The sequence below is a fragment of the Oncorhynchus masou genome, chromosome 20, assembly GCF_036934945.1.
Source record: "Oncorhynchus masou masou isolate Uvic2021 chromosome 20, UVic_Omas_1.1, whole genome shotgun sequence".
NCBI classification, from domain to species: domain Eukaryota; kingdom Metazoa; phylum Chordata; class Actinopteri; order Salmoniformes; family Salmonidae; genus Oncorhynchus; species Oncorhynchus masou.
The window spans coordinates 1,199,507-1,225,225 of NC_088231.1; the positions used below are offsets into that span (position 1 = coordinate 1,199,507).

Below are 25,719 nucleotides of genomic sequence, written 5' to 3' on the forward strand. Positions count from 1 at the left end.
CTCTTCAACATATATATCAACAAATTGGCGCGGGCACTAAAAAAGTCTGCAGCACCCGGCCTCACCCGACTAGAATCCGAAGTCAAATGTTTGCTGATGATCTGGTGCTTCTGTCACCAACCAATGAGGGCCATTCTGCAAAAATATCTCAGTGTACAACGTAGAACACCAAATAATGCATGCAGAGCAGAATTAGGCCGATACCCACTAATTATCAAAATCCAGAAAAGAGCTGTTAAATTATACAACCACCTAAAAGGAAGCGATTCCCAAACCTTCCATAACAAAGCCATCACCTACAGAGAGATGAACCTGGAGAGGAGTCCCTTAAGCAAGCTGGTCCTGGGGCTCTGTTCACAAACACAAACACAAACACACCCCACAGATCCCCAGGACAACAGCACAATTAGACCCAACCAAATCATGAGAAAACAAAAAGATAATTACTTTACACATTGGAAAGAATTAACAAAAAAACAGAGCAAGCTAGAATGCAATTTGGCCTTTAAACAGAGAGTACACCGTGGCAGAATACCTGACTACTGTGACTGACCCAAACTTAAGGAAAGCTTTGACTATGTACAGACTCAGTGAGCATAGCCTTGCTATTGAGAAAGGCCGCCGTAGGCAGACATGGCTCTCAAGAGAAGACAGGCTATGTGCTCACTGCCCACAAAATGAGGTGGAAACTGAGCTGCACTTCCTAACCTCCTGCCCAATGTATGACCATATTAGAGAGACATATTTCCCTCAGATAACACAGATCCACAAAGAATTCGAAAACAAATCCAATTTTGATAAACTTCCATATCTACTGGGTGAAATTCCACAGTGTGCCATCACAGCAGCAAGATTTGTGACCTGTTGCCACAAGAACAGGGCAACCAGTGAAGGACAAACACCATTGTAAATACAACCCATATTTATGCATATTTATTTCCCTTGTGTAATTTAAACATTTGTACATTGTTACAACACTGTATATATATATTTTTTAAGAATAATGTGCAAATATTGCAAATATTGTACAACCCAGGTGCTTAAAGCTCTTAGAGACTTACCCAGAAAGACTCACAGCTGTAATCACTGCAAAAGGTGATTCTAACATGTATTGACTCAGGAGTGTAGATACTTATGTAATCGAGATATTTCATTTTCAATAAACTTGCAAACATTTCTAAAAACATAATTTCACTTTGTCATTATGAGGTATTCTATGTAAACATATAAAATAAAAATATATATTTAATCCATTTTGAATTCAGGCTGTAAAATGTGGGTGTCACGGTTTTTGAAATGAGTGGACAAGGGCACAGTGTGCGTAGAGTTCCACATTATATTTAATAGTGAAACTTACAACAAAACACAAAGAATAACAAACGTGCCATCTCGGCGCCCACAAAGCACTAACCAAAACAATATCCCACAAAGCAGGTGGGAGAAAGGGCTTCCTAAATATGATCCGCAATTAGAGGCAACGATTACCAGCTGCCTCTAATTGGGAACCATACAAATCAGCCACTTAGAAAATAAATGACTAGAACACCCCCCCCTAGTCGCACTCTGACCTAAACACCATAGAGAACCGAGGGCTCTCTATGGTCAGGGCGTGACAGTGGAATGTGACTACTTTCTGAAGGCACTGTATTAGACCTGGTTTTAATACTTGTATCCTTTCTGACTCCCTTGAGTTCATCACTGATCTGCAATTACTTGATAGGAAGCCTAAAAGCAAGAGGCTGTGACTTTCAACGTGGCACCGTCATAGGATGCCACCTTTACAACAAGTAAGTTAGTCAAATTTCTGCCCAGTAAGAGCTGCACCGGCCAACTGTTCTTGCTGTTATTGTGAAGTGGAAACCTCTAGGAGTAACAACGGCTCAGCCACGAAGTGGTAGGCCACACAAGCTCACAGAAAGGGACCACCGAGTGCTGAGGTGCGTAGAGAGTAAAAATCATCTGTCCTTGGTTGCAAAACTCATTACCGAATTCCAAACTGCCTCCGGAAGCAACATCAGAATGGGTTTCCATGGCCAAAAAGCTGCACACAAGCCTAAGATCACCATACGCAATGCCAAGTGTCGTTTTGAGTTTTGTATAGCCCGCCGCCATTGGACTCTGGAGCAGTGGAAACACGCTTCCCCATCTGGCAGTCTGACGGACTAATTTGGATTTGGCGAATGTCATGTAGTGTACTTGTTGGTAATGTTTCTCTTATTTGTTTATTTTGTTGGACCATCCCATTGAACCTGGCTGCTACTGTAGGACCCAAAAGACTTTATTCTGGTTTGCAATTCTGTTAATCTACAACACACAATATATATTTATGTTGATTTGGAGGCCTATGCAGTGACATGTATTTTGGAGTGACATTCAATGCTTATTCTATAGTCAAAATTGGCCAATATAAGGCTTAGCAAAAGAACTGTGATATGACTGTTTAAATTCAAAACTTTATTATACATTTTTGACTTTTATGGCCATGAAGCATTACAGTTACTGGTAACTCCTTTTGCAGTAAAGTAAGAGGGAACTATAAACTAATGGACATTGATTTTTATTATCAACAGATGTCCATCAATCCACACTGAAGAACTGAAATGAACACCTACAGATATTGTACTGTTAAAGAATAATTGAATAAAATTAACTGTTTAATCAAATAACGTATTCTACTCTTCAAATTCACACAAAGACATTATACAGGGAAAACACTCAATGATTGCTTGCAAAACATACTTTAATTGCATTTACTAAAATACATGGCTTAAATTAAATGTAGCAAAGAAAAGATTGTAAGGCAGATAATGTCCACCCATACTCTCTTTTGCCTACTGTAATATCAAGGATGCATGCTTATTATACTCATTACAATAGCTTCCGCTAGAAACTTCAAGGGGAAAAAACTCTAAAGGACAGTAGATTAACAATCTACATTGATACTCATAACCATACTACTGTAAATACCCCAATTAATATCAAAAGGCCATATTGAAGCAGCAAATCATCTGGTCTTCTCTGGGTCGGCAGACTTTGTACTTCCTTCAAGCTGGTAACTGAAAGAACAGCAGGAATAATGTAATGAATAAAATATATTGTGTCTTCATTTTGTTGTCAAAGGACTTTACAGCATAATTAAGACTTACATTCCGTTTCCAGTCTATGGTTGCACATGAGGTACCTGTGGACAAAGAAAAATGACACTGTCATTCTTGGATTCCCCCTAAGATATAGATGACATCTTCTAAATGAGTAGGTAGAAAAAACTAAAATCAGTCAAAAGTTCACTGTTATTGTGGTATTGCTTAAACTACAGATGACATATAGTAAAATAGTATGTGAAAAGAAGGTAAATCATTTCCAAATGATGTTCAGTAAAGAAGTTGTACATATATTTATGATAGATAGAGTTCTAGCTTTCCAACCTGGCCTGTCTGCACTGTCTGCTCCTGCTGAGCTGGCTGCAAAGGATCCTGGGAATGAGGAAGTTGAGAGTTGTATGGTGGGAATGGGATCTGCAGAAAAAAAGAGCACCTGTTGTCTTGGACACCAGAGCAGGGGTTTTCAAACTTTTTGTATCTGGGACACCTTTTGTGATAACAAATTCATGAGGGACCCCCTCATAACATCAGAACACAACTCTTACTTTAGAGTTCAATAAAAATACCACACAAGCAGTTTTACTATGACCTCTGTAGTGCTTGGCCAGACTACGTCTCTTGACACTGGAAGTAACATTTTAAAGGCCCCCATTTTGCATGTTGCAGTTTTAAGTTAATTCCCAGCAACTCTGAAAATGTTTATTTGGGGCAGGGATAACATTTAGCAACTGTAAAGCTTCAATTACAGTGAATTATCTTCAAAACAAACATTTTAGGCGGATACAAGGTTTTAGTTGAACATTTTTATAATTGATGACCACTGTGGATACCAATATCCCTGTGAGCCTCCCAGGCCCATGTTCTGCATATAAGGCCCAAGAACATAAATTGTGGCGTAATATTATTACATTGCATTATATTTCACCCTCTAAACACTTTCAACTGATCCTTTCTCCAAAATTTGTTTCATTTGTTGTTGCTAGCAATATTCATAAAAATAAAAATTTTATTAAAATTGTATATATTTTGAGATTTGGCCGTAATACTCCACTTTGCCCTCTGCTCTATAGCATCTGTCGTCAAGGAAATGCGTACATCTTTGCACCCATTACAATAACTAAAAGGTCAAGAAAGGGATGTCCTACATTGGGTCTTTGCTGTGGCACAGTTTGTGGTTGATATTCATTCGGGAACAGCTGTGAAAAGATAAAACAAAAATAAATAAAAAAGATACTTAAATTCCAACATCAATCCGAAAATTCATGAAATGATTTATTACATGTTTTTGACTGATTAAAAGTTGTACTCACGTTTGGAATCTGTGGCATCTGAGGAATATTTGGCATCATCTAAAACAAAAAATATAGCTCAAACTTCCTTTAAAGATAGAATGGATTAACTAAGATACAAATGTTTACAACAGATTAAACATATTATTGATATTTAACGTGATATATCAATTTCAGAGTATATGTATGCGTTTATATGTATATGTGTGTGTACTTACTACGTGCACATGCTAAAAGTAAGGTAGGAGGTGGGTAGAAAACAAAGTGTATCATTGCAGCAAAGTATTTATAAACTACAAATCAGATCTCTTAAACGTTTAGTTCATTTTTGTTATATTATCGAATCAATAGGCCATGATTAATTATGGCCCAATACGCCTGGCGTTCAAGGAGCTTTTCATTTTGATTGGGTTATTTTGCCTAAAAACCTTTAGAACTACCTAAAGAAAAAATCAAAAAATCTGTATCTTTGCAAGTGTGGAGAAGACATTCTCCGCTACTGGCCTGCTCTCCATGCACCATTGCATGAGCCTGAAGCCACAGACTGGCCAAACTTGTGTTTCTACAAAAAAAATTCTACAAGTGTATTCAAAGGCAGTAATACATAATTTCTCATTTCGCAGCCTATATGCACAATGTATAGGTCATAATGATTTAATATAACGAAATGTTTAAATGCTGAGTGCTTTAAGTCCGTACCACACGACTCTGTCTCACTCCCAAATTCTTCAAAATGTATTTATTTGTAGGCTCTAGCAAGGAAAGAATTTAAATAATCTAGCCTAAATCATTTATTTTAGGCTCCTTGTCTGGCTTTTGACCTATTTACAGTGTTTATATGCTGTTTAATATGACATGTGGCCTATTTTAAATGATGTGCACTTCTTACATTCACCTTTTCATGGTAAGTCAAAACACTTTTATTAAAATCATTTGATTGTGTTTCAATACAAATGGTAGGTCCAGGTAGTCACAAAAATGAATGCGTTTTGGTTAAAATTGGAGCAGCATTTTTTTTCTTATGAGTGCAGAGCTGATTTTAGCAGAGAGAGTGTTGGAAAGGACGTGGAGAGCAGGAGTTGTGCGCGAGCACCGCTCCATGAGCTATGCCCTGGATTTCAAATGGTTCAATTCTGCTCACCTCCTCTGATCCAGGTCCCACTGAAATAAAATGATTGGTTGCAAACAAGTAAATTATATCAGGATTTACCTTTTGCTGCACAAGGTCATAGGGGTAGTACTTTAATATGGGGGGAAAAGAAACAGAGAAACAATCATTAAACTACTGCAGTATATAGATAAAATACATTCAATGTGATCTGTGCTTGAGTAAGATATTAAATGGATGGGTTCTCTTACAAAACACATACAGTATAACAACCCTCATTTCCTGCTGTGCAATTTGGAATGTACCATGTTTTAACTTTAGCCACTTAAAGTCATGAGTCAACTGAACTTAAATAGTGCCTATCAAATTTCATATAGCTGTAATTGAAGAGAGAGATTTCTTCACATACCACAACACCTATAATTCTGAGGAGGGATAAGTAACTCAACTTGAGACAACACTTACAATTTCTACACTCTTTCTTCCTGGGGCCTTGGATAGGGAATATTTGATGAAGGCTTGAGAGGGATAGGACTGCTGAAAGAAAAGAAAGGGAAAGTTAAAAGGAATGTTCAATGTGGAGGATGGTTGATTTATTAAAGAAGGTGAAGTATGTTTTAGTAGTATCTGTAGTATTTACTGGTCCATTGATCTGGCCACCAGTAGACCATCCAGGGAATCTCTGTGGAAATACCTGTAATATAAAGTAAAACAAACAAAACAGTTACACATTACAAATAAATAAAATGACTCTACTATGTAATTAAGACAAAACTCCAGTGTAACTGCTAAAGTTCAAGATGATTACTCATCACAGTCTGAATTAAATAGGCAAGTGATAAGTCAAGAGAAAGTAAATAATGAAGTAAGTAATAACTTAAGTAATTATTAGTAGGTCATTAAGTCACTAAAAAGATCATATCATTTTCATTTCTAATAGAGGTCTCATAGTGAAGATGATGTAAGAGCGTACTATTTCCATGCTGACAGGGCCGTTGAGTCCAGGCTGAGGGTAAGGCTGGCCTGCTGGGTAGAGGCCTTCATTCACCTGGAGATTAAACACTTACGTCAAAGGTCAAACAAAAGTGTCCTCATAAATTAATTTCAGTACTTAATCTTCTCATGTTATGTATTGTTTCATATTATGTTGAACCACACCTAAGAAAGAAGGTGACCAACAGAATGCAGTAGAATATTACAATATGCATTTGTTCTTACTTGTGTGGGTGGTCCTGATTGCCTTGGATCCCCATAGTGGGGCAAGTAATTGAAGAAAGGTTGACGCTGTGAATATTGAACAAATACTAAACAATCACAATTTTGATGAAGCCATAGTCAATTTAAAGAAATGACAGACTGTTGACAGACACTCAGTGGAAAATGAGCGTGAATAATGTGCTCTGAACTCTTAACACTCAACTAAGTTCTTTTAAGTCCAGATTCTGGAAATAGATCATGATAAGCTTGGAAAGTGAAGACGTCATAGAATATCAAAAGGTAACTAATTGGCTAAGTGAACAGTTTTGCACCACAGTTAGTCAAGATGATTAGCTATCCAGACCAAATTGTTAACAGTTAGTTAACAATTGCTTATAAACTGGCTACCGTAGCGATGCCATGTCAATAACCTGTCTCCGAAAAGAGGGTGTCTCCTGTTTACATTTTTCTCCATTGTAACGCGCACCCTTGCGTATCCACTTTCTATGCGTATTCAAATTCCTATTCTTAAGAAATACAGTAGTAAAGTTTTCCTTGGCTGTTTTTTCAAACTTACTGGAGCAGCAGATATTGAGCTGGCCAAACAAAGGCACATAATGGTGATCTTCATTTTCAAAGTAGAACCTTGCACATGAAAGAGAGGTATAATGTTAAGTTAACACCCTCCAGTGTCGAAAAGTAGTCAACTCTATTACATAAGACACATTTTAACACTGACCACTAGTGTTGACTGACTGCAACAATAACCAGTGTTGGTCTGTTTTCATTTCTAACATATTGCTTACAGAAATTCTGTGAAAGTCTTAAAAGCATAACACTTATAAAAGTCTAACAATAACTCTGTGTAGTATGTGGGACACTATAGAGACACTTTGATGGTTAAACTTAACTCTATTAAAGTTAACACTTGCAATTTTGTTGTGAGACTCCGTAGGCACCCAAAGCATTCTGTAAATTCATTCGAATAAAGAACCCCATACCATTACTTTGTACAACATCCAGATAAAATTCATTTTAAATAGACAAGTTCTAGCCACATTACCTTTGGTGATACCAGTATAGATGAGGAATATGGAGGGTCATACAGTGCAGAGATCTATCTCTGCTTTTAAACCGTGTCAGTTGAGATTTCAGCCAACCAAAATTGACCTGCTGTGACATCACTTAGTGAATGAGAATAGGGCTGTCTAGTCATGAGCTTTGGTAAATGACAGTGGTCAGATATAGTATAGTAATCATAATAGCAGAGCATGGCTAATTACACTGTCTGCAATAGTGCACACTTCAGCACATTTATTGGAAAGCACATATCTTATCACAAACAGGGAATATTATTTTGTACATTTGAATTCAACCCAAATGCTGTCAGTAAATGTGCTTTTTCCAATGATATTGTATGATATTGTATAGTCTTTAAGTGTCTTAACTGCTTGGTTGCTGTAGTCTTTGACCTTCTTTCAAATCATAAACGGTAGTGTTTTAATACTTGCGGTGTGTATGTAACAAGCTTTTTATTTCCCTGTGTGAAATTATAGTAAACAAACCATATTCAACAACAATTCATTAAAAATGATCTTAAACAATGACACAATGCAAAATCAAGTGTACTGTAAGCTGGTAAAGTTTATTACCAATCCAATTGATACCACCGTCGTGTTCGTGGGAGTCTCATCTTTGCATAGAGTGGTCAAAATAGTTTTTAGGCCAAACCTTGTCTCATGGTCTGACAAACACTGCTCTTTGCTCTGTCACCTTTCACATCAGATGCAGAAGTGCGACACCGGTGGATGCAGTTGATTGAGACGCATCCAAATCTGCTATCTCTAGCTTAAACTGAGGGATTTTTACTTAACCATGTTTTGTATGGCAAGTTTGTTCTCTGTTTTGCTTTCCACAAGCGTCTTGGGGCTTATCTGAAGTCAGTACAGCCGATCTGCCAACTTCTGTCTGCAGCGTCTGAACAATTTGGGCTACACACCTCTGTGGAAAGGTGAGGCTCTCACAAACACGTACATGTCGGTTGTTTTGCTCTAGAACTCCCACAGGCCTCACAAGACTAGTCTGAAGGTCCCCCAGTAGCAGTTGAGAAAATGAATGGAAGCATACTGTATATTGAGACTGTTGAGTGTCAAAAATAAGGGGTTAAATACATGTCAAATATGTCATAAAAATTGGGCCGACATTATTTGGGAGGGACTATCTGTTGTTCAATGTATTGAATCTGTTATGCGTTTGTTTTTGGCCTAACTGCTATTAGCCCATACAATCATAGTAGTGGCCAGAACAGAATCAATGGAATGGTATCGAACACATCAAACACGTTTTCCACTCCATTCTAGCCATTATTAAGAGCCGTCCTCCCATCAGCAGCTTAGAAGCCTCCTGAGCTGTGAATGTTCAAGTGTATACTGTGGAGAAGTTTAACCTTGTGCAAGTTGATCCGATACTGCTGTTTACTTTGTGTATAGATGAGTCTACCTAAAGTGAAGGATGTTTGTTATTTCTTCGCAAAACTAACAACAGAGTCATAGTATTCCACCTAATTGTCTTATCCTCACTTTTTTGTATTGTTAACAAAAAAGAAGTGACTTTATGATGATGATTTTACAGGCACATATTCTCATAATTTATGTGGCCCTTAAGAAGAGTAGCATAAGCTCACTCCACAGCTAGCTTGAAATGTCACGGATGGAGCCATCCAATTTGTACCTTTTGGTTGGCTCGAACGCTTAGAATGTTGTCAAGGAGTCCCAGTGAACTTTTTAGATATTTTTTATTTATTATTATTCAAACTCTTTTTTACTACTTTTCTCCAGAATTTCGTGATATCCATTTCATATTTACAGTCTTGTCGCATTGCTGCAACTCCTGTGTGGACGAGGGAGCGGTGAAGGTCGAGAGCCATGCATCCAGTGTTGCCAACTTAGCATTTTTGTCGCTATATTTAGCGAGTATTCAGACCCCTTTAGCGACTCATTTTCAAAAAAGCGACTAGCGACAAATCTAGCGACTTTTTCTGGTGTTTTTGGAGACTCTGACTTGAAAGCACTTATTGTTCTTACTCTTCTCAACAAGCAGCGGGTGCTGCCGTGGGCCCCACCCCTTTCCCAAAGCAGTCACAGGCAGGCCAGTTCTCTTGCAGCAGTCCCTCGCAGCTGCAGTCAGAGCAGGAGATGTTCACCCCTAGACTGGAAATGAATCGCGCATGCGGGAAGCCGCCGCTGGCTGATCCTTCCCTGGCTTACATTAAAAAAGCAATTAACCTGAATTAGGGCCAGACTAGTCACCATAATTTTCTCACATTGCCATTGAACTTTTTTTCTTTTATCTCTTTTTGGTCCATTTAGATTGATAATGTAGATTGTATGCAAAAAAAAAATAATGTTATGATTAAAAATGTTCATGTTTTACTGTGACTTGTTGTAGGCTCCTAAGTGGACCATAAGGTTAAAAACCAAACCAAATTCAGAAAACTAAACTAAAAAACTAAAAACAAATAAATCAAATAAAAAACTATGTAACCCCGCCAGAGTGTCTCTTTTGGGTCACTTTTGCCCGTCCCAAGCCCAGAAAAAGTAGGAGGGTTGAGTCACGTTCTGACCTTTATTTCCTTTGTTTTGTCTTTATTTAGTATGGTCAGGTCGTGAGTTGGGGTGGGCAGTCTCTGTTTGTTTTTCTATGTTTGGTTTCTGTTTCGGCCGAGTATGGTTCTCAATCAGAGGCAGGTGTCGTTAGTTGTCTCTGATTGAGAATCATACTTAGGTAGCCTGGGTTTCATTGTTGGTTTGTGGGTGTTTGTTTCCGTGTCAGTGTTTGTCGCCACACGGTACTGTTTCGGTTTGGTATATTTCACACGATCGTTTATTGTTTTTGTTCGAGTGTTCATTTTGTCTTTATTAAAATATTGTCATGAACACTTACCACGCTGCATCTTGGTCCGATCCTTACTCCTCTTCAGACGAAGAGGAAATCTGCTGTTACAGGTTGGAATTGTGACATTTAAAAAAAACAAGAATCGACAGAAAGTTCATTTGTAGTTATAAACATATATTTAGGATGTTTTTTTACTCACTTTTTGTCTCTCCCACAATGTTATTCCTCTTTCCTACAGTGTCCATCACAATTACATGCAGATGGCAAATTATGCAAATTATGTATTGCCTTAGACCGCTGCACCGCTCGGGAGGCCAGGGTCTCACAGACACAAAATAATAGTTTTAGCACATTTTCTACATGTCTGTCATTTCTAACCCAGGTTCTAACCCAGGTTCTACCTAGAGGCTTCATCGGACCCCTGTGCTTTCATACATCTACGCAATTGCTGTAGACAACGAACTAACGATGATGCTGAATACAATAACAATATTTAAAGTAATGGTTAAATATAAAAACATAAAAATCTGGATTGAATATTTTAGGCTGTGTTAAGCCTATGAACCCAATTCAGATTTGTCTATATATCTGATCTTTTTTTTCTGATTGTCCACGCTCAGCTTTGTGTTTCTGCGTTCCACTATTGGCAAAAGTGCAATTCTGATTGGTCAAAATACCAATTCGAAAAAAAAGAGGAATTGGGATGCCATTTAAACACACTCATATGAGATTTTTGCATTCACACTGATGTAGCTTCTTGGTAATTCTTGAATTGCATTTATGATATGCTTAAAGGGTGTGATTCCCTAATCCTTTTCTTTAATATAGACCCAACCCCTAATAACAGTTTGGCACTGGAGAAAATGCTCAAGGTTCTTGTCCCTCTCTCTCTAATGAGTGAAGGTGGTAACACCAATTACATAAAACTTGGGGACACATTATATATATATTTTTAAGTATTTTTTCATAGCCTTCTTTGTTTTGATTGTTCTTTGATTGATCTATACAATTATATTATTACAATGTGTTAATTGTATTTTGCTGTCACACAATGGGGAAAATATATGTCAGATAGGCCCAATAATTGAGAAAAGATCAGAATGTGGCTGCCTGTCTTAACGCACGTTTTAAGTTACCTGTTTTCAAAACTAGGAACACAAATTCACTGAAAGGTGTTTTGTTCCCAGACTATTAACTATTCTATGTTAGCAATATAACATCTGGTCGGAATGAGCCAGATACTGTAGTTGCTGATATTATAAGATTGTGTTAGCCTGCTAAGCTAAAGGTAATAGTTTGCGGAGCTGATACAATTCTTCAGGTATTAGCTAAGATTGCTAACTACCACATTACAAAGGCAAACAATTGCTCAAGTGCCATGGTTGAAATAGTATTAACACTTTGAGCATTTGCTGAAGCCTGCCTGGAGTTGCACTTTTGGGACAACTCTGTTGCGCCAGTTATGTATAATAACGATTCTACACGCAGGACTGGTGCTATCTCATACTGCCATTATGGCCTTGATCAAAACATTTAACCCCTAAGCGTCTACATGGTTAATGTTGTAAGGCTGACCCTGCGTGTCACCCTCAGAAATGTGGGTGCTGTGACAGTACAAATGTGAATTTCAGTTTTATTTGAGGGAGCTTTTATTTTGGTTTAGAATAAATGTGTTATGAAGGTTGTTATAACAATACTGCAACACTTATAAAGGTGTTGTGACTGGTTTCATAATGTTGTTAGAGATACACTACATGACCAAAAGTATGGGGACACCTGCTAGTTAAATATCTCATTCCAAAATCATGGTCGTTAAAATGGAGTTGGTCCCCGCTTTGCTGTTCTAACAGCCTCCACTCTTCCGAGAAAGCTTTTGACAAGATGTTGGGAACATTTCTGTCTGAACTTGCTTCCATTCAGCCACAAGACCATTAGTGAGGTTGGACACTGATGTTGGACCACTAGGCCTGGCTTGCAGTCTATGTTCCAATTAATCCCAAAGGTGTTAGATGGGGTTTAGGTCAGGGCTCCGATCAGGCCAGTCAAGTTCTTCCACACCGATCTCGACAAACAATGTCTGTATGGACCTCTCTTTGTGCAAGGGGTCATTGTCATTCTAAAACAGGAAAGGTCCTTTTCCAAACTGTTGCCACAGAGTCGGAAGCACAGAATCGTCTAGAATGTCATTGAATGAAATAGTGTTAAGATTTACCTTCACTGGAACTAAGGGACCTAGCCCATCTCATGAAAAACAACCAGACCATTATTCTTCCTCCACCAAACTTTACAGTTGGCACTATGCATTGCGGCAGGTAGCATTCTCCTGGCATCCGCCAAACCCAGATTCGTCTGTCAGACAGCGTGGATGGTGAAGCATGAACCATCACTCCAGAGAATGCGTTTCCACTGCTCCAGAGTCCAATGGCGACGAGCTTTACACCCCTCAAGCTGACGCTTGGCATTGCTCATGGTGTGCTGCTGCTTGGCCATGGAAACCCATTTCATGAAGCTCCCGATGAACAGTTCTTGTGCCGATCTTGCTTCCAGAGGCAGTTTGGAACTCGGTAGAGAGTATTGCAACCGAGGACAGAAGATTTTTGCTCAATGCGCTTCAGCACTCGGCTGTCCCGTTCTGTAAGCTTGTGCGGCCTACCGCTTTGCGGCCGAGCCGTTGTTGCTCTAAGATGTTTCCACTTCACATTACAGCACCTACAGTTGACCCGGGGAAGCTCTAGCAGGGCAGAAATTTGACAAACTGACTTGCTGGAAAGCTGGCATCCTATGACAGTGCCATGTTGAAAGTCCTTGAGCCCTTCATTAAGGCCATTTTACTGCCAATGTTTGTCTATGGAGATTACATGGCTGTGTGCTCGATTTTATTCACCTTTCAGCAATGGTTGCAGCTGAAATAGCCAAATCCACTCATTTGAATGGTTGTCCACAGACTTTTGTATATATAGTTTATGTATGGTTGTGTTCATATTTTTGCAGGCCGTGTTGTTCTTTTTATGAATGTGTTTGCAGTTTTGAGGGTGTCCTATAGTTTTTAATACTTTCATATTGTTTTGAGAAGGTAACAACATTTGGACAATTTACGACACTGTAGTAAAGTAGTGGTAGTGTGTCGTGTAAACTGTTTAGAAAATTGACAACAATGTTCCAAAAATGCGTACGCAATGGTATTATTTGAATGCTGAATGTCATCAATGACACAGACTAACAAGCAGAGACAAGAAAGAAAATTGAGGCATGGTATGGAGAAGGTTGGCAAAACATTCTGGGGGTTTTATTAACATTCTTCTGCCAAGGACAAACAATTACACACAGCTTTCATGCATCAAGCCATCGGTTAAGCACCATGTTACGCTATGTTTATTGCTGGGTTAAGCATTGCATTTACTGAATCTCAATCTAGGACACTAAAAGCAGCTGTGGAGTTGAAGGACATTGTTGTTCATCAAAGGGTATTGTAGATCTCCAAGTATTTGTAATCGGGGCGGCAGGGTAGCCTAGTGGTTAGTGTGTTGGGCTAGTTACCGCAAGGTTGCAAGTTCAAAGTTCCAAGCTGACAAGGTATAAATCTGTTGTTCTGCCCCAGAACAGGCAGTTAACCCATTGTTCCTAGGCTGTCATTGAAAATAAGAATTTGTTCTTAACTGACTTGCCTAGTTAAATAACAGTTAAAAAAAATTACAAATCTGAAAAGAGTAAAAAATGGGGGATTGAGAAACAGAAATACAGGTAAGTGTAGTCAACAATCTTCTTACAAAGCAGACTTCTGAGTCTGATTTAACCAAATCAAATCAAATCACATGAGGTATGATAAATGTAGGTCTTATGAGTTTAGAATGTACAGTAGATTTTACGCAGTAATACAAAAAAACTGACCACAATCAAACATAGCACCAAACAACATTATCAAGCCTATTGCATTGCTCTGTGACAGAACGGTTAAGGAATTGAGCAATTCACGAGCTTAAATATGGCAATACAAGTGTACTCACATCTCTATTCATCTTCCTCCTGCAATAACAGTGGTTGCCAATTAACCAATCAGCACTCCTATTTGAACAGTTGTTTCATTTCATTTCACATCACAGTGGCTAAATGAAGACACTGTTCCCAGGTTTTTTGACAGTATCTTTAAGCTAGAGATATACAGTGCCTTGCGAAAGTATTCGGCCCCCTTGAACTTTGCGACCTTTTGCCACATTTCAGGCTTCAAACATAAAGATATAAAACTGTATTTTTTGTGAAGAATCAACAACAAGTGGGACACAATCATGAAGTGGAACGACATTTATTGGATATTTCAAACTTTTTTAACAAATCAAAAACTGAAAAATTGGGCGTGCAAAATTATTCAGCCCCTTAAGTTAATACTTTGTAGCGCCACCTTTTGCTGCGATTACAGCTGTAAGTCGCTTGGGGTATGTCTCTATCAGTTTTGCACATCGAGAGACTGAAATTTTTTCCCATTCCTCCTTGCAAAACAGCTCGAGCTCAGTGAGGTTGGATGGAGAGCATTTGTGAACAGCAGTTTTCAGTTCTTTCCACAGATTCTTGATTGGATTCAGGTCTGGACTTTGACTTGGCCATTCTAACACCTGGATATGTTTATTTTTGAACCATTCCATTGTAGATTTTGCTTTATGTTTTTGATCATTGTCTTGCTGGAAGACAAATCTCCATCCCAGTCTCAGGTCTTTTGCAGACTCCATCAGGTTTTCTTCCAGAATGGTCCTGTATTTGGCTCCATCCATCTTCCCATCAATTGTAACCATCTTCCCTGTCCCTGCTGAAGAAAAGCAGGCGCAAACCATGATGCTGCCACCACCATGTTTGACAGTGGGTATGGTGTGTTCAGGGTGATGAGCTGTGTTGCTTTTACGCCAAACATAACATTTTGCATTGTTGCCAAAACGTTCAATTTTGGTTTCATCTGACCAGAGCACCTTCTTCCACATGTTTGGTGTGTCTCCCAGGTGGCTTGTGGCAAACTTTAAACGACACTTTTTATGGATATCTTTAAGAAATGGCTTTCTTCTTGCCACTCTTCCATAAAGGCCAGATTTGCGCAATATATGACTGATTGTTGTCCTATGGACAGAGTCTCCCACCTCAGCTGTAGATCTCTGCAGTTTTTCCAGAGTGATCATGGGCCTCTTGGCTGCATCTCTGATCAGTCTTCTCCTTGTATGAGCTGAAAGTTTAGAGGGACGGCCAGGTCTTGGTAGATTTGCAGTGGTCTGATACTCGTTCCACTCCAGAAGTTCAGTGAGGATCTCTGAATGATCCAATGTTGACCTAAATGACTAATGATGATAAATACAATCCACCTGTGTGTAATCAAGTCTCCGTATAAATGCACCTGCACTGTGATAGTCTCAGAGGTCCGTTAAAAGCGCAGAGAGCATCATGAAGAACAAGGAACACACCAGGCAGGTCCGAGATACTGTTGTGAAGAAGTTTAAAGCCGGATTTGGATACAAAAAGATTTCCCAAGCTTTAAACATCCCAAGGAGCACTGTGCAAGCGATAATATTGAAATGGAACGAGTATCAGACCACTGCAAATCTACCAAGACCTGGCCGTCCCTCTAAACTTTCAGCTCATACAAGGAGAAGACTGATCAGAGATGCAGCCAAGAGGCCCATGATCACTCTGGATGAACTGCAGAGATCTACAGCTGAGGTGGGAGACTCTGTCCATAGGACAACAATCAGTCTTATTTGCACAAATCTGGCCTTTATGGAAGAGTGGCAAGAAGAAAGCCATTTCTTAAAGATATCCATAAAAAGTGTTGTTTAAAGTTTGCCACAAGCCACCTGGGAGACACACCAAACATGTGGAAGAAGGTGCTCTGGTCAGATGAAACCAAAATTGTACTTTTTGGCAACAATGCAAAATGTTATGTTTGGCGTAAAAGCAACACAGCTCATCACCCTGACCACACCATACCCACTGTCAAACATGGTGGTGGCAGCATCATGGTTTGGGCCTGCTTTTCTTCAGCAGGGACAGGGAAGATGGTTACAATTGATGGGAAGATGGATGGAGCCAAATACAGGACCATTCTGGAAGAAAACCTGATGGAGTCTGCAAAAGACCTGAGACTGGGACGGAGATTTGTCTTCCAACAAGACAATGATCCAAAACATAAAGCAAAATCTACAATGGAATGGTTCAAAAATAAACATATCCAGGTGTTAGAATGGCCAAGTCAAAGTCCAGACCTGAATCCAATCGAGAATCTGTGGAAAGAACTGAAAATTGCTGTTCACAAATGCTCTCCATCCAACCTCACTGAGCTCGAGCTGTTTTGCAAGGAGGAATGGGAAAAAATTTCAGTCTCTCGATGTGCAAAACTGATAGAGACATACCCCAAGCGACTTACAGCTGTAATCGCAGCAAAAGGTGGCGCCACAAAGTATTAACTTAAGGGGGCTGAATAATTTTGCACGCCCAATTTTTCAGTTTTTGATTTGTTAAAAAAGTTTGAAATATCCAATAAATGTCGTTCCATTTCATGATTGTGTCCCACTTGTTGTTGATTCTTCACAAAAAAATACAGTTTTTTATCTTTATGTTTGAAGCCTGAAATGTGGCAAAAGGTCGCAAAGTTCAAGGGGGCCGAATACTTTCGCAAGGCACTGTATATTCTTGCATTGGATGCGTCTCAATCCAGTCACACTTCTGCATCTGCGGTGAAAGGTGACAGAGCGAGAGTGGTGCTTGTCAGTCCATGAGACAAGGTTTGGCCTAAAAACTATTATGACCACTCTATGCAAGGATGAGACTCTCACAAACACGACGGTGTTAACAATTGGATTGCTAATATACTAGACCAATTTACAGTACGCTTGATGTTGCATTGTGTTGTTGTTTAAGAAAATATTAAATTAATTGTTGTTGAATATGGTTTGTTTACTATAAATTCACACAGGTTTGTGATAAGATATGTGCTTTCTAATAAATGTGCTGAAGTCTGCACTATTACTTACTTCATTATTTACTTTCTCTTGACTTATCACTTGCCTATTTAATTCAGACTGTGATGAGTAATCATCATGAACTTTAGTAGTTACACTGGAGTTTTGTCTTAATTACATAGTATAGTAATTGTATTTATTTGTAATGTGTAACTGTTTTGTTTGTTTTACTTTATGTTACAGGTGTTTCCACAGAGATTCCCTGGATGGTCTACTGGTGGCCAGATCAATGGACCAGTAAATACTACAGATACTACTAAAACGTACTTCACCTTCTTTAATATATCAACCATCCTCCACATTGAACATTCCTTTTAACTTTCCCTTTCTTTTCTTTCAGCAGTCCTATCCCTCTCAAGTCTTCGTCAAATATTCCCTACCTAAGGCCCCAGGAAGAAAGAGTGTAGAAATTGTAAGTGTTGTCTCAAGTTGAGTTACTTATCCCTCCTCAGAATTATAGGTGTTGAGGTATGTGAAGAAATCTCTCTCTTCAATTACAGCTATATGAAATTTGATAGGCACTATTTAAGTTCAGTTGACTCATGACTTTAAGTGGCTAAAGTTAAAACATGGTACATTCCAAATTGCACAGCAGGAAATGAGGGTTGTTATACTGTATGTGTTTTGTAAGAGAACCCAACCATTTAATATCTTACTCAAGCACAGATCACATTGAATGTATTTTATCTATATACTGCAGTAGTTTAATGATTGTTTCTCTGTTTCTTTTCCCCCCATATTAAAGTACTACCCCTATGACCTTGTGCAGCAAAAGGTAAATCCTGATATCATTTACTTGTTTGCAACCAATCATTTTATTTCAGTGGGACCTGGATCAGAGGAGGTGAGCAGAATTGAACCATTTGAAATCCAGGGCATAGCTCATGGAGCGGTGCTCGCGCACAACTCCTGCTCTCCACGTCCTTTCCAACACTCTCTCTGCTAAAATCAGCTCTGCACTCATAAGAAGAAAAAAATGCTGCTCCAATTTTAACCAAAACGCATTCATTTTTGTGACTACCTGGACCTACCATTTGGTTTTGAAGTATTGAAACACAATCAAATTTGAATGAATTTGAATGAAAATGATTTGAATTAACATGAAAATGTGATTGTAAGAAGTGCACATGATTTAAAATAGGCCACATGTCATATTAAACAGCATATAACACTGTAAATAGGTCAAGAGCCTGACATGGAGCCTAAAATAAATTATATAGGCTAGATTATTTCTATTATTTCCAGGCTATAGCCTACAAATTAATACATTTAGAAGAATTTGGGAGTGCGACAGAGTAGTGTGGTACGGACATAAAGCACTGTCACGGTTATTTGTAGAATTAACAGACCAAGGCGCAGCGTGGATGGAGTTCCACATGTTTAATTAAAGAAACTCACCAAAACAATACAGAACCAAAAACAAAACGTGAAGTCAATTGCAGTGCACACTGGCAACTACACACAAACAAACGAGATCAAGTGGGAAAAGGCTGCCTAAATATGATCCCCAATCAGAGACAACGATAAACAGCTGCCTCTGATTGGGAACCATACCAGGCCAACATAGACATATAATAACCTAGATAACCCACCCTAGTCACACCCCTACCTAACCAACATAGAGAATTAAAGGCTCTCTATGGTCAGTGCATGACAAGCACTCAGCATTTAAACAACATTTTGTTATATTAAATCATTAGGGCCTATACATTGTGCATATAGGCTGCGACTTAGAATTAATTACAAATTAAACGAGAAATGACCTATTACTGCCTTTGAATGAATTTTAGAATATGTTTTTTTTGCAACACAAGTTTGGCCAGTCTGTGGCTTCAGGCTCATGCAATGGTGCATGGAGAGCAGGCCAGTAGCAGAGAATATCCTCTCCACACTTGCAGAGCCACTGGGGATGCTAAACACCTTTTTGGCCACTCTTGCTAGACTGGGCAGAGATACAGAGTTGCTTTTTGATTTTTCTTTAGGTAGTTCTAAAGGTTTGTAGGCAAAATAACCCAATCACAATGAAAAGCTCCTTGAACGCCAGGCGTAATTGGGCCAACATTAATCATGGCCTATTGATTCGATAATATAACAAAAATGAACTAAACGTTTAAGAGATCTGATTTGTAGTTTATAAATACTTAGCTGCAATGATACACTTTGTTTTCTACCCACCTCCTACCTTACTTTTAGCATGTGCACGTAGTAAGTACACCCTCATATACATATAAACACACACACATACACTGACCTGGATATATCATGTTAAATATTAATAATATGTTTAATTGGTGTAAACATTTGTATCTTAGTTAATCCATTCTGTCATTAAAGGATGTCTGAGCTATTTATTTTTGTTTCAGATGATGCCAAATATTCCTCAGACGCCACAAATTCCAAACGTGAGTACAACATTTAATCACTCAAAAAAATGTAATAAATAATTTCATGTTCCCGAATGAATACCAACCATAAACTGTGCTACAGCAAAGACCCAATGTAGGACATCCGTTTCTTGACCTTTAGTTATTGTAATGGGTGCAAAGATGTACACGTTTCCTTGACTACAGATGCTATAGAGCAGGGGTCAAAGTGGAGTATTACGGCCAAATCTCAAAATATATACAATTTTAATACATTTTTTATTTTTATGAATATTGCTTGCAACAATCGAATAAACACATTTTGGAGAAAGGATCAGTGGAAAGAGTTTAGAGGGTGCAATATAATGCAATGTAATATTATTACACCACAATTTATGTTCTTGGGCCTTATATGCAAAACATGGGCCTGGGAGGCTCACAGGGATATTGGTATCCACAGTGGTCATCAAGTATAAACATGTTCAACAAAACCTTCTTGTATTCCCCTAAATGTTTGTTTTGAACATAATTCACTGTAAGTTTAAGCTTTACAATTGCTAAAGGTTATTCCTGCCCCCAAAAAACATTTTCAGTGTTGCAGGACATTAACTTTACAACTGCAACATGCAAAGTGGGGGCCTTTAAAATGTTACTTCCAGTGTCAAGAGACGTAGTCTGGCCAAACACTACAGAGGTCATAGTAAAACTGCTTGTATGCTATTTTTATTGAACTCTAAAGTAAGAGTTGTGTTCTGATGTTATGGGGGGTCCCTCATGAATTTGTTATCACAAAAGGTGTCCCAGACACAAAGTTTGGAAACCCCTGCTCTGGTGTCCAAGACAACAGGTGCTCTTTTTTTCTGCAGATCCCATTCCCACCAAACAACTCCCAGCTTCCTCATTCCCAGGATCCTTTGCAGCCAGCTCAGCAGGAGCAGACAGTGCAGACAAGCCAGGTTGGAAAGCTAGAACTCTATCTATCATAACTATATGTACAACTTCTTTCCTGAACATCATTTGGAAAAGATTTACCTTCTTTTCACATACTCGTTTACTATATGTCATCTGTAGTTTAAGCAATACAACAATGACAGTGAACGTTTGACTGAAAAACAACTCCTTTCCTGAACATAGTGTTCAAGTGATTTTAGTTTTTTCTACCTACTCATTTAGAAGATGTCATCTATAGCTTAGGGGGAATCCAAGAATGACAGTGTCATTTTTTTTTGTCCACAGGTACCTCATGTGCAACCATAGAATGGAAACGGAATGTAAGTCTTAATTATGCTGTAAAGTCCTTTGACAACAAAATGAAGACACAATATATTTTATTCATTACATTATTCCTGCTGTTCTTTTAGTTACCAGCTTGAAGGAAGTACAAAGTCTGCCGACCCAGAGAAGACCAGATGATTTGCTGCTTCAATATGGCCTTTTGATATTAATTGGGGTATTTACAGTAGTATGGTTATGAGTATCAATGTAGATTGTTAATCTACTGTCCTTTAGAGTTTTTCCCCTTGAAGTTTCTAGCGGAAGCTATTGTAATGAGTATAATAAGCATGCATCCTTGATATTACAGTAGGCAATAGAGAGTATGGGTGGACATTATCTGCCTTACAATCTTTTCTTTGCTACATTTAATTTAAGCCATGTGTTTTAGTAAAGGCAATTAAAGTATGTTTTACAAGCAATCATTGAGTGTTTTCCCTGTTTAATGTCTTTGTGTGAATTTGAAGAAATTAAACAGTTCATTTTATTCAATTATTCTTTATCAGTACAATATCTGTAGGTGTTCATTTCAGTTGAACAGTGTGGATCGATGAACATCTGTTGATAATAAATAAATATCAATGTCCATTAGTTTATAGTTCCCTCTTACTTTACTGCAAAAGGAGTTACCAGTAACTGTAATGCTTCATGGCCATAAAAGTCAAAAATATATAATAAAGTTTTGAATTTAAACAGTCATATCACAGTTCTTTCGCTAAGCCTTATATTGGCCAATTTTGACTATAGAATAAGCATTGAATGTCACTCCAAAATACATTTCACTGCATAGGCCTCGAAATCGACATAAATATATATTGTGTGTTGTAGAGTAACAGCATTGCAAACTAAAAGAAAGTATTTTGGGTCCTACAGTAGCAGCCAGGTTCAATGGGATGGTCCAACAAAATAAACAAACAAGAGAAACATTACCAACAAGTACACTACATGACCAGAAGTATGTGGACACCTGCTCGTCTGGACCTAGCTTTGGGGCAGGTAACATTGTACTGGCATTCGCCAAACCCAGATTAGTCCGTCAGACTGCCAGATGGGGAAGCGTGTTTCCACTGCTCCAGAGTCCAATGGCGGCAGGCTATACAAAACAACACTTGGCATTGCGTATGGTGATCTTAGGCTTGTGTGCAGCTTTTTGGCCATGGAAACCCATTCTGATGTTGCTTCCAGAGGCAGTTTGGAATTCGGTAATGAGTTTTGCAACCGAGGACAGATGATTTTTACGCTCTACGCACCTCAGCACTCGGTGGTCCCTTTCTGTGAGCTTGTGTGGCCCACCACTTCGTGGCTGAGCCGTTGTTACACCTAGAGGTTTCCACTTCACAATAACAGCACTTACAGTTGGCCGGTGCAGCTCTTACTGGGCAGAAATGTGACTAACTCACTTGTTGGAAAGGTGGCATCCTATGATGGTGCCAAGTTTATAGTCACTGAGCTCTTGCTTTTAGGCTTCCTATCAAGTTATTGCAGATCCGCGATTAACTCAAGGGAGTCAGAAAGGATACAGGTATTAAAACCAGGTCTAATACAGTGCCTTCAGAAAGTAGTCACACCCCACTGTCATGCCCTGACCATAGAGAGCCCTCGGTTCTCTATGGTGTTTAGGTCAGAGCGTGACTAGAGGGGTGTTCTAGTCATTTATTTTCTATGTTGCTGATTTGTATGGTTCCCAATTAGAGGCAGCTGGAATTCGTTGCCTCTATTTGGGGATCATATTTAGGAAGCCCTTTCTCCCACCTGCTTTGTGGGATATTGTTTTGGTTAGTGCTTTGTGGGATATTGTTTTGGTTAGTGCTTTGTGCGCGCCGTGACGGCACATTTGTTATTCTTTGTGTTTTGTTGTAAGTTTCACTATTAAATATCATGTGGAACTCTACGCACGCTGCGCCTTGGTCCACTCCTTCAACAAGCATGACACCCACATTTTACAGCCTGAATTCAAAATTGATTAAATATATTTTATTTTATTTTATATATACACAGAATACCTAATAATGACAAAGTGAAATTATAGAAATGTTTGCAAATTTATTGAAAATGAAATACAGAAATAACTTGTTCACATAAGTATTTACACTCCTGAGTCAATACATGTTAGAATTAACTTTTGCAGTGATTACAGCTGTGAGTCTTTCTGGGTAAGTCTCTAAAACTGAAAAATTGGGCGTGCAAAATTATTCAGCCCCTTTACTTTCAGTGCAGCCTCTCCAGACGTTCAGTGAGGATCTCTGAATGATCCAATGTTGACCTAAATGACTAATGATGATAAATACAATCCACCTGTGTGTAATCAAGTCTCCGTATAAATGCACCTGCACTGTGATAGTCTCAGAGGTCCGTTAAAAGCGCAGAGAGCATCATGAAGAACAAGGAACACACCAGGCAGGTCCGAGATACTGTTGTGAAGAAGTTTAAAGCCGGATTTGGATACAAAAAGATTTCCCAAGCTTTAAACATCCCAAGGAGCACTGTGCAAGCGATAATATTGAAATGGAACGAGTATCAGACCACTGCAAATCTACCAAGACCTGGCCGTCCCTCTAAACTTTCAGCTCATACAAGGAGAAGACTGATCAGAGATGCAGCCAAGAGGCCCATGATCACTCTGGATAAACTGCAGAGATCTACAGCTGAGGTGGGAGACTCTGTCCATAGGACAACAATCAGTCATATATTGCGCAAATCTGGCCTTTATGGAAGAGTGGCAAGAAGAAAGCCATTTCTTAAAGATATCCATAAAAAGTGTTGTTTAAAGTTTGCCACAAGCCACCTGGGAGACACACCAAACATGTGGAAGAAGGTGCTCTGGTCAGATGAAACCAAAATTGAACTTTTTGGCAACAATGCAAAATGTTATGTTTGGCGTAAAAGCAACACAGCTCATCACCCTGAACACACCATACCCACTGTCAAACATGGTGGTGGCAGCATCATGGTTTGCGCCTGCTTTTCTTCAGCAGGGACAGGGAAGATGGTTACAATTGATGGGAAGATGGATGGAGCCAAATACAGGACCATTCTGGAAGAAAACCTGATGGAGTCTGCAAAAGACCTGAGACTGGGATGGAGATTTGTCTTCCAGCAAGACAATGATCAAAAACATAAAGCAAAATCTACAATGGAATGGTTCAAAAATAAACATATCCAGGTGTTAGAATGGCCAAGTCAAAGTCCAGACCTGAATCCAATCGAGAATCTGTGGAAAGAACTGAAAACTGCTGTTCACAAATGCTCTCCATCCAACCTCACTGAGCTCGAGCTGTTTTGCAAGGAGGAATGGGAAAAAATTCCAGTCTCTCGATGTGCAAAACTGATAGAGCAAGCGACTTACAGCTGTAATCGCAGCAAAAGGTGGCGCTACAAAGTATTAACTTAAGGGGGCTGAATAATTTTGCACGCCCAATTTTTCAGTTTTTGATTTGTTAAAAAAGTTTGAAATATCCAATAAATGTCGTTCCACTTCATGATTGTGTCCCACTTGTTGTTGATTCTTCACAAAAAATACAGTTTTATATCTTTATGTTTGAAGCCTGAAATGTGGCAAAAGGTCACAAAGTTCAAGGGGGCCGAATACTTTCGCAAGGCACTGTATATATATATATCTATGCTTTAGTTTGTGTGTTGCTTTTGTTTTTGATTCCATTTCTTGGTGAATACTCATGAATTTCAGTTTTAACAACTGCCTGTGGGTGTAACGGAGGTAAGAACATTTGCTTAAGCTCACTCCATAGCTAACTTGAAATGTCACGGATGGATCCATCCAATTCGTACCTTTTGGTTGGCTCAAACCGTTGGAATGTTGCCAAGGAGGGCGGTCACGGGTGCGTTTCGAGCCAAGTATGAGACCCGAATCGGGGGGATGTGGTACTCGCTTAGCAAGCAGAGTGATGTCCGTAAATGGGTGTACATGTAAACTTTTTTGTATTTGTATTTTCTTTTGTATTCTGAAGTTGCATTAAGTGATGGGACAAGGATAACCCGGCCAAACCTTCCATACCCTGGATGACGCTGGGCCAATTGTACACCGCCTCATAGGTCTCCCGGTTGTGGCAAGGCTGCGACACAGCCTGGGATTGAACCAGGATCTATAGTAATGCAGCTAGCACTGCGATGCATTGTCTTTGACAAAATGCGCAAGGTTCTTGTATATCTCTCTAATGAGTGATTTTGAAGGTGGTAACACCAATGACATAAAACTTAGGGACACATTATATTTGAAAAAAAGTATATTGTAATAGCCTTCTTTGTTTTGATTGTTCTTTGATTGATCTATACATTATTGATCTATACATTATTACAATGTGTTAATTGTATTTTTGCTGTTTACACATTGTGGAAAATATATATCAGATAAGCCCAAAAATTGACAAATGTTTAGAATGTGACTGCCTGTCAAACTAACGTTTGAAGACACCTGTTTGCAAAACTATGAATACAGATTCACCGAAGTGTTTTGTTCCCAGACTATTAACTATACCATATTAACAA

At 38.8% G+C, this 25,719-nt stretch overlaps 1 protein-coding gene across 1 annotated transcript; it reads right to left on the bottom strand.

Moving 5' to 3' along the window:
• Positions 1–2,649: 2,649 nt before the first annotated feature.
• Positions 2,650–7,813, bottom strand: LOC135506478 (uncharacterized). Its single transcript, XM_064925860.1, has 12 exons — positions 7,759–7,813; positions 7,273–7,340; positions 6,717–6,782; positions 6,472–6,546; positions 6,139–6,192; positions 5,964–6,035; positions 5,601–5,630; positions 4,412–4,450; positions 4,247–4,297; positions 3,426–3,515; positions 3,147–3,181; positions 2,650–3,056 (listed from the first exon to the last, which is right to left on the bottom strand). The coding sequence occupies exons 2-11, from the start codon at positions 7,324–7,326 to the stop codon at positions 3,161–3,163; spliced, it is 552 nt and encodes a 183-aa protein (XP_064781932.1). The 5' UTR covers positions 7,327–7,340; positions 7,759–7,813; the 3' UTR covers positions 2,650–3,056; positions 3,147–3,160.
• Between the last annotated feature and the right edge of the window lie 17,906 nt (positions 7,814–25,719).

Bases quoted from the DNA above. Each gene is read 5' to 3' on its own strand.
- LOC135506478 (XM_064925860.1), bottom strand. From the start codon at position 7,326: ATGAAGATCACCATTATGTGCCTTTGTTTGGCCAGCTCAATATCTGCT. The intron at 6,193-6,471 runs GTACGCTCTTAC...TTTATATTACAG, and splicing joins GCCCTGTCAGCATGGAAATA to GTATTTCCACAGAGATTCCC. The intron at 6,036-6,138 runs GTAAATACTACA...CTTTTCTTTCAG, and splicing joins GTGGCCAGATCAATGGACCA to CAGTCCTATCCCTCTCAAGC.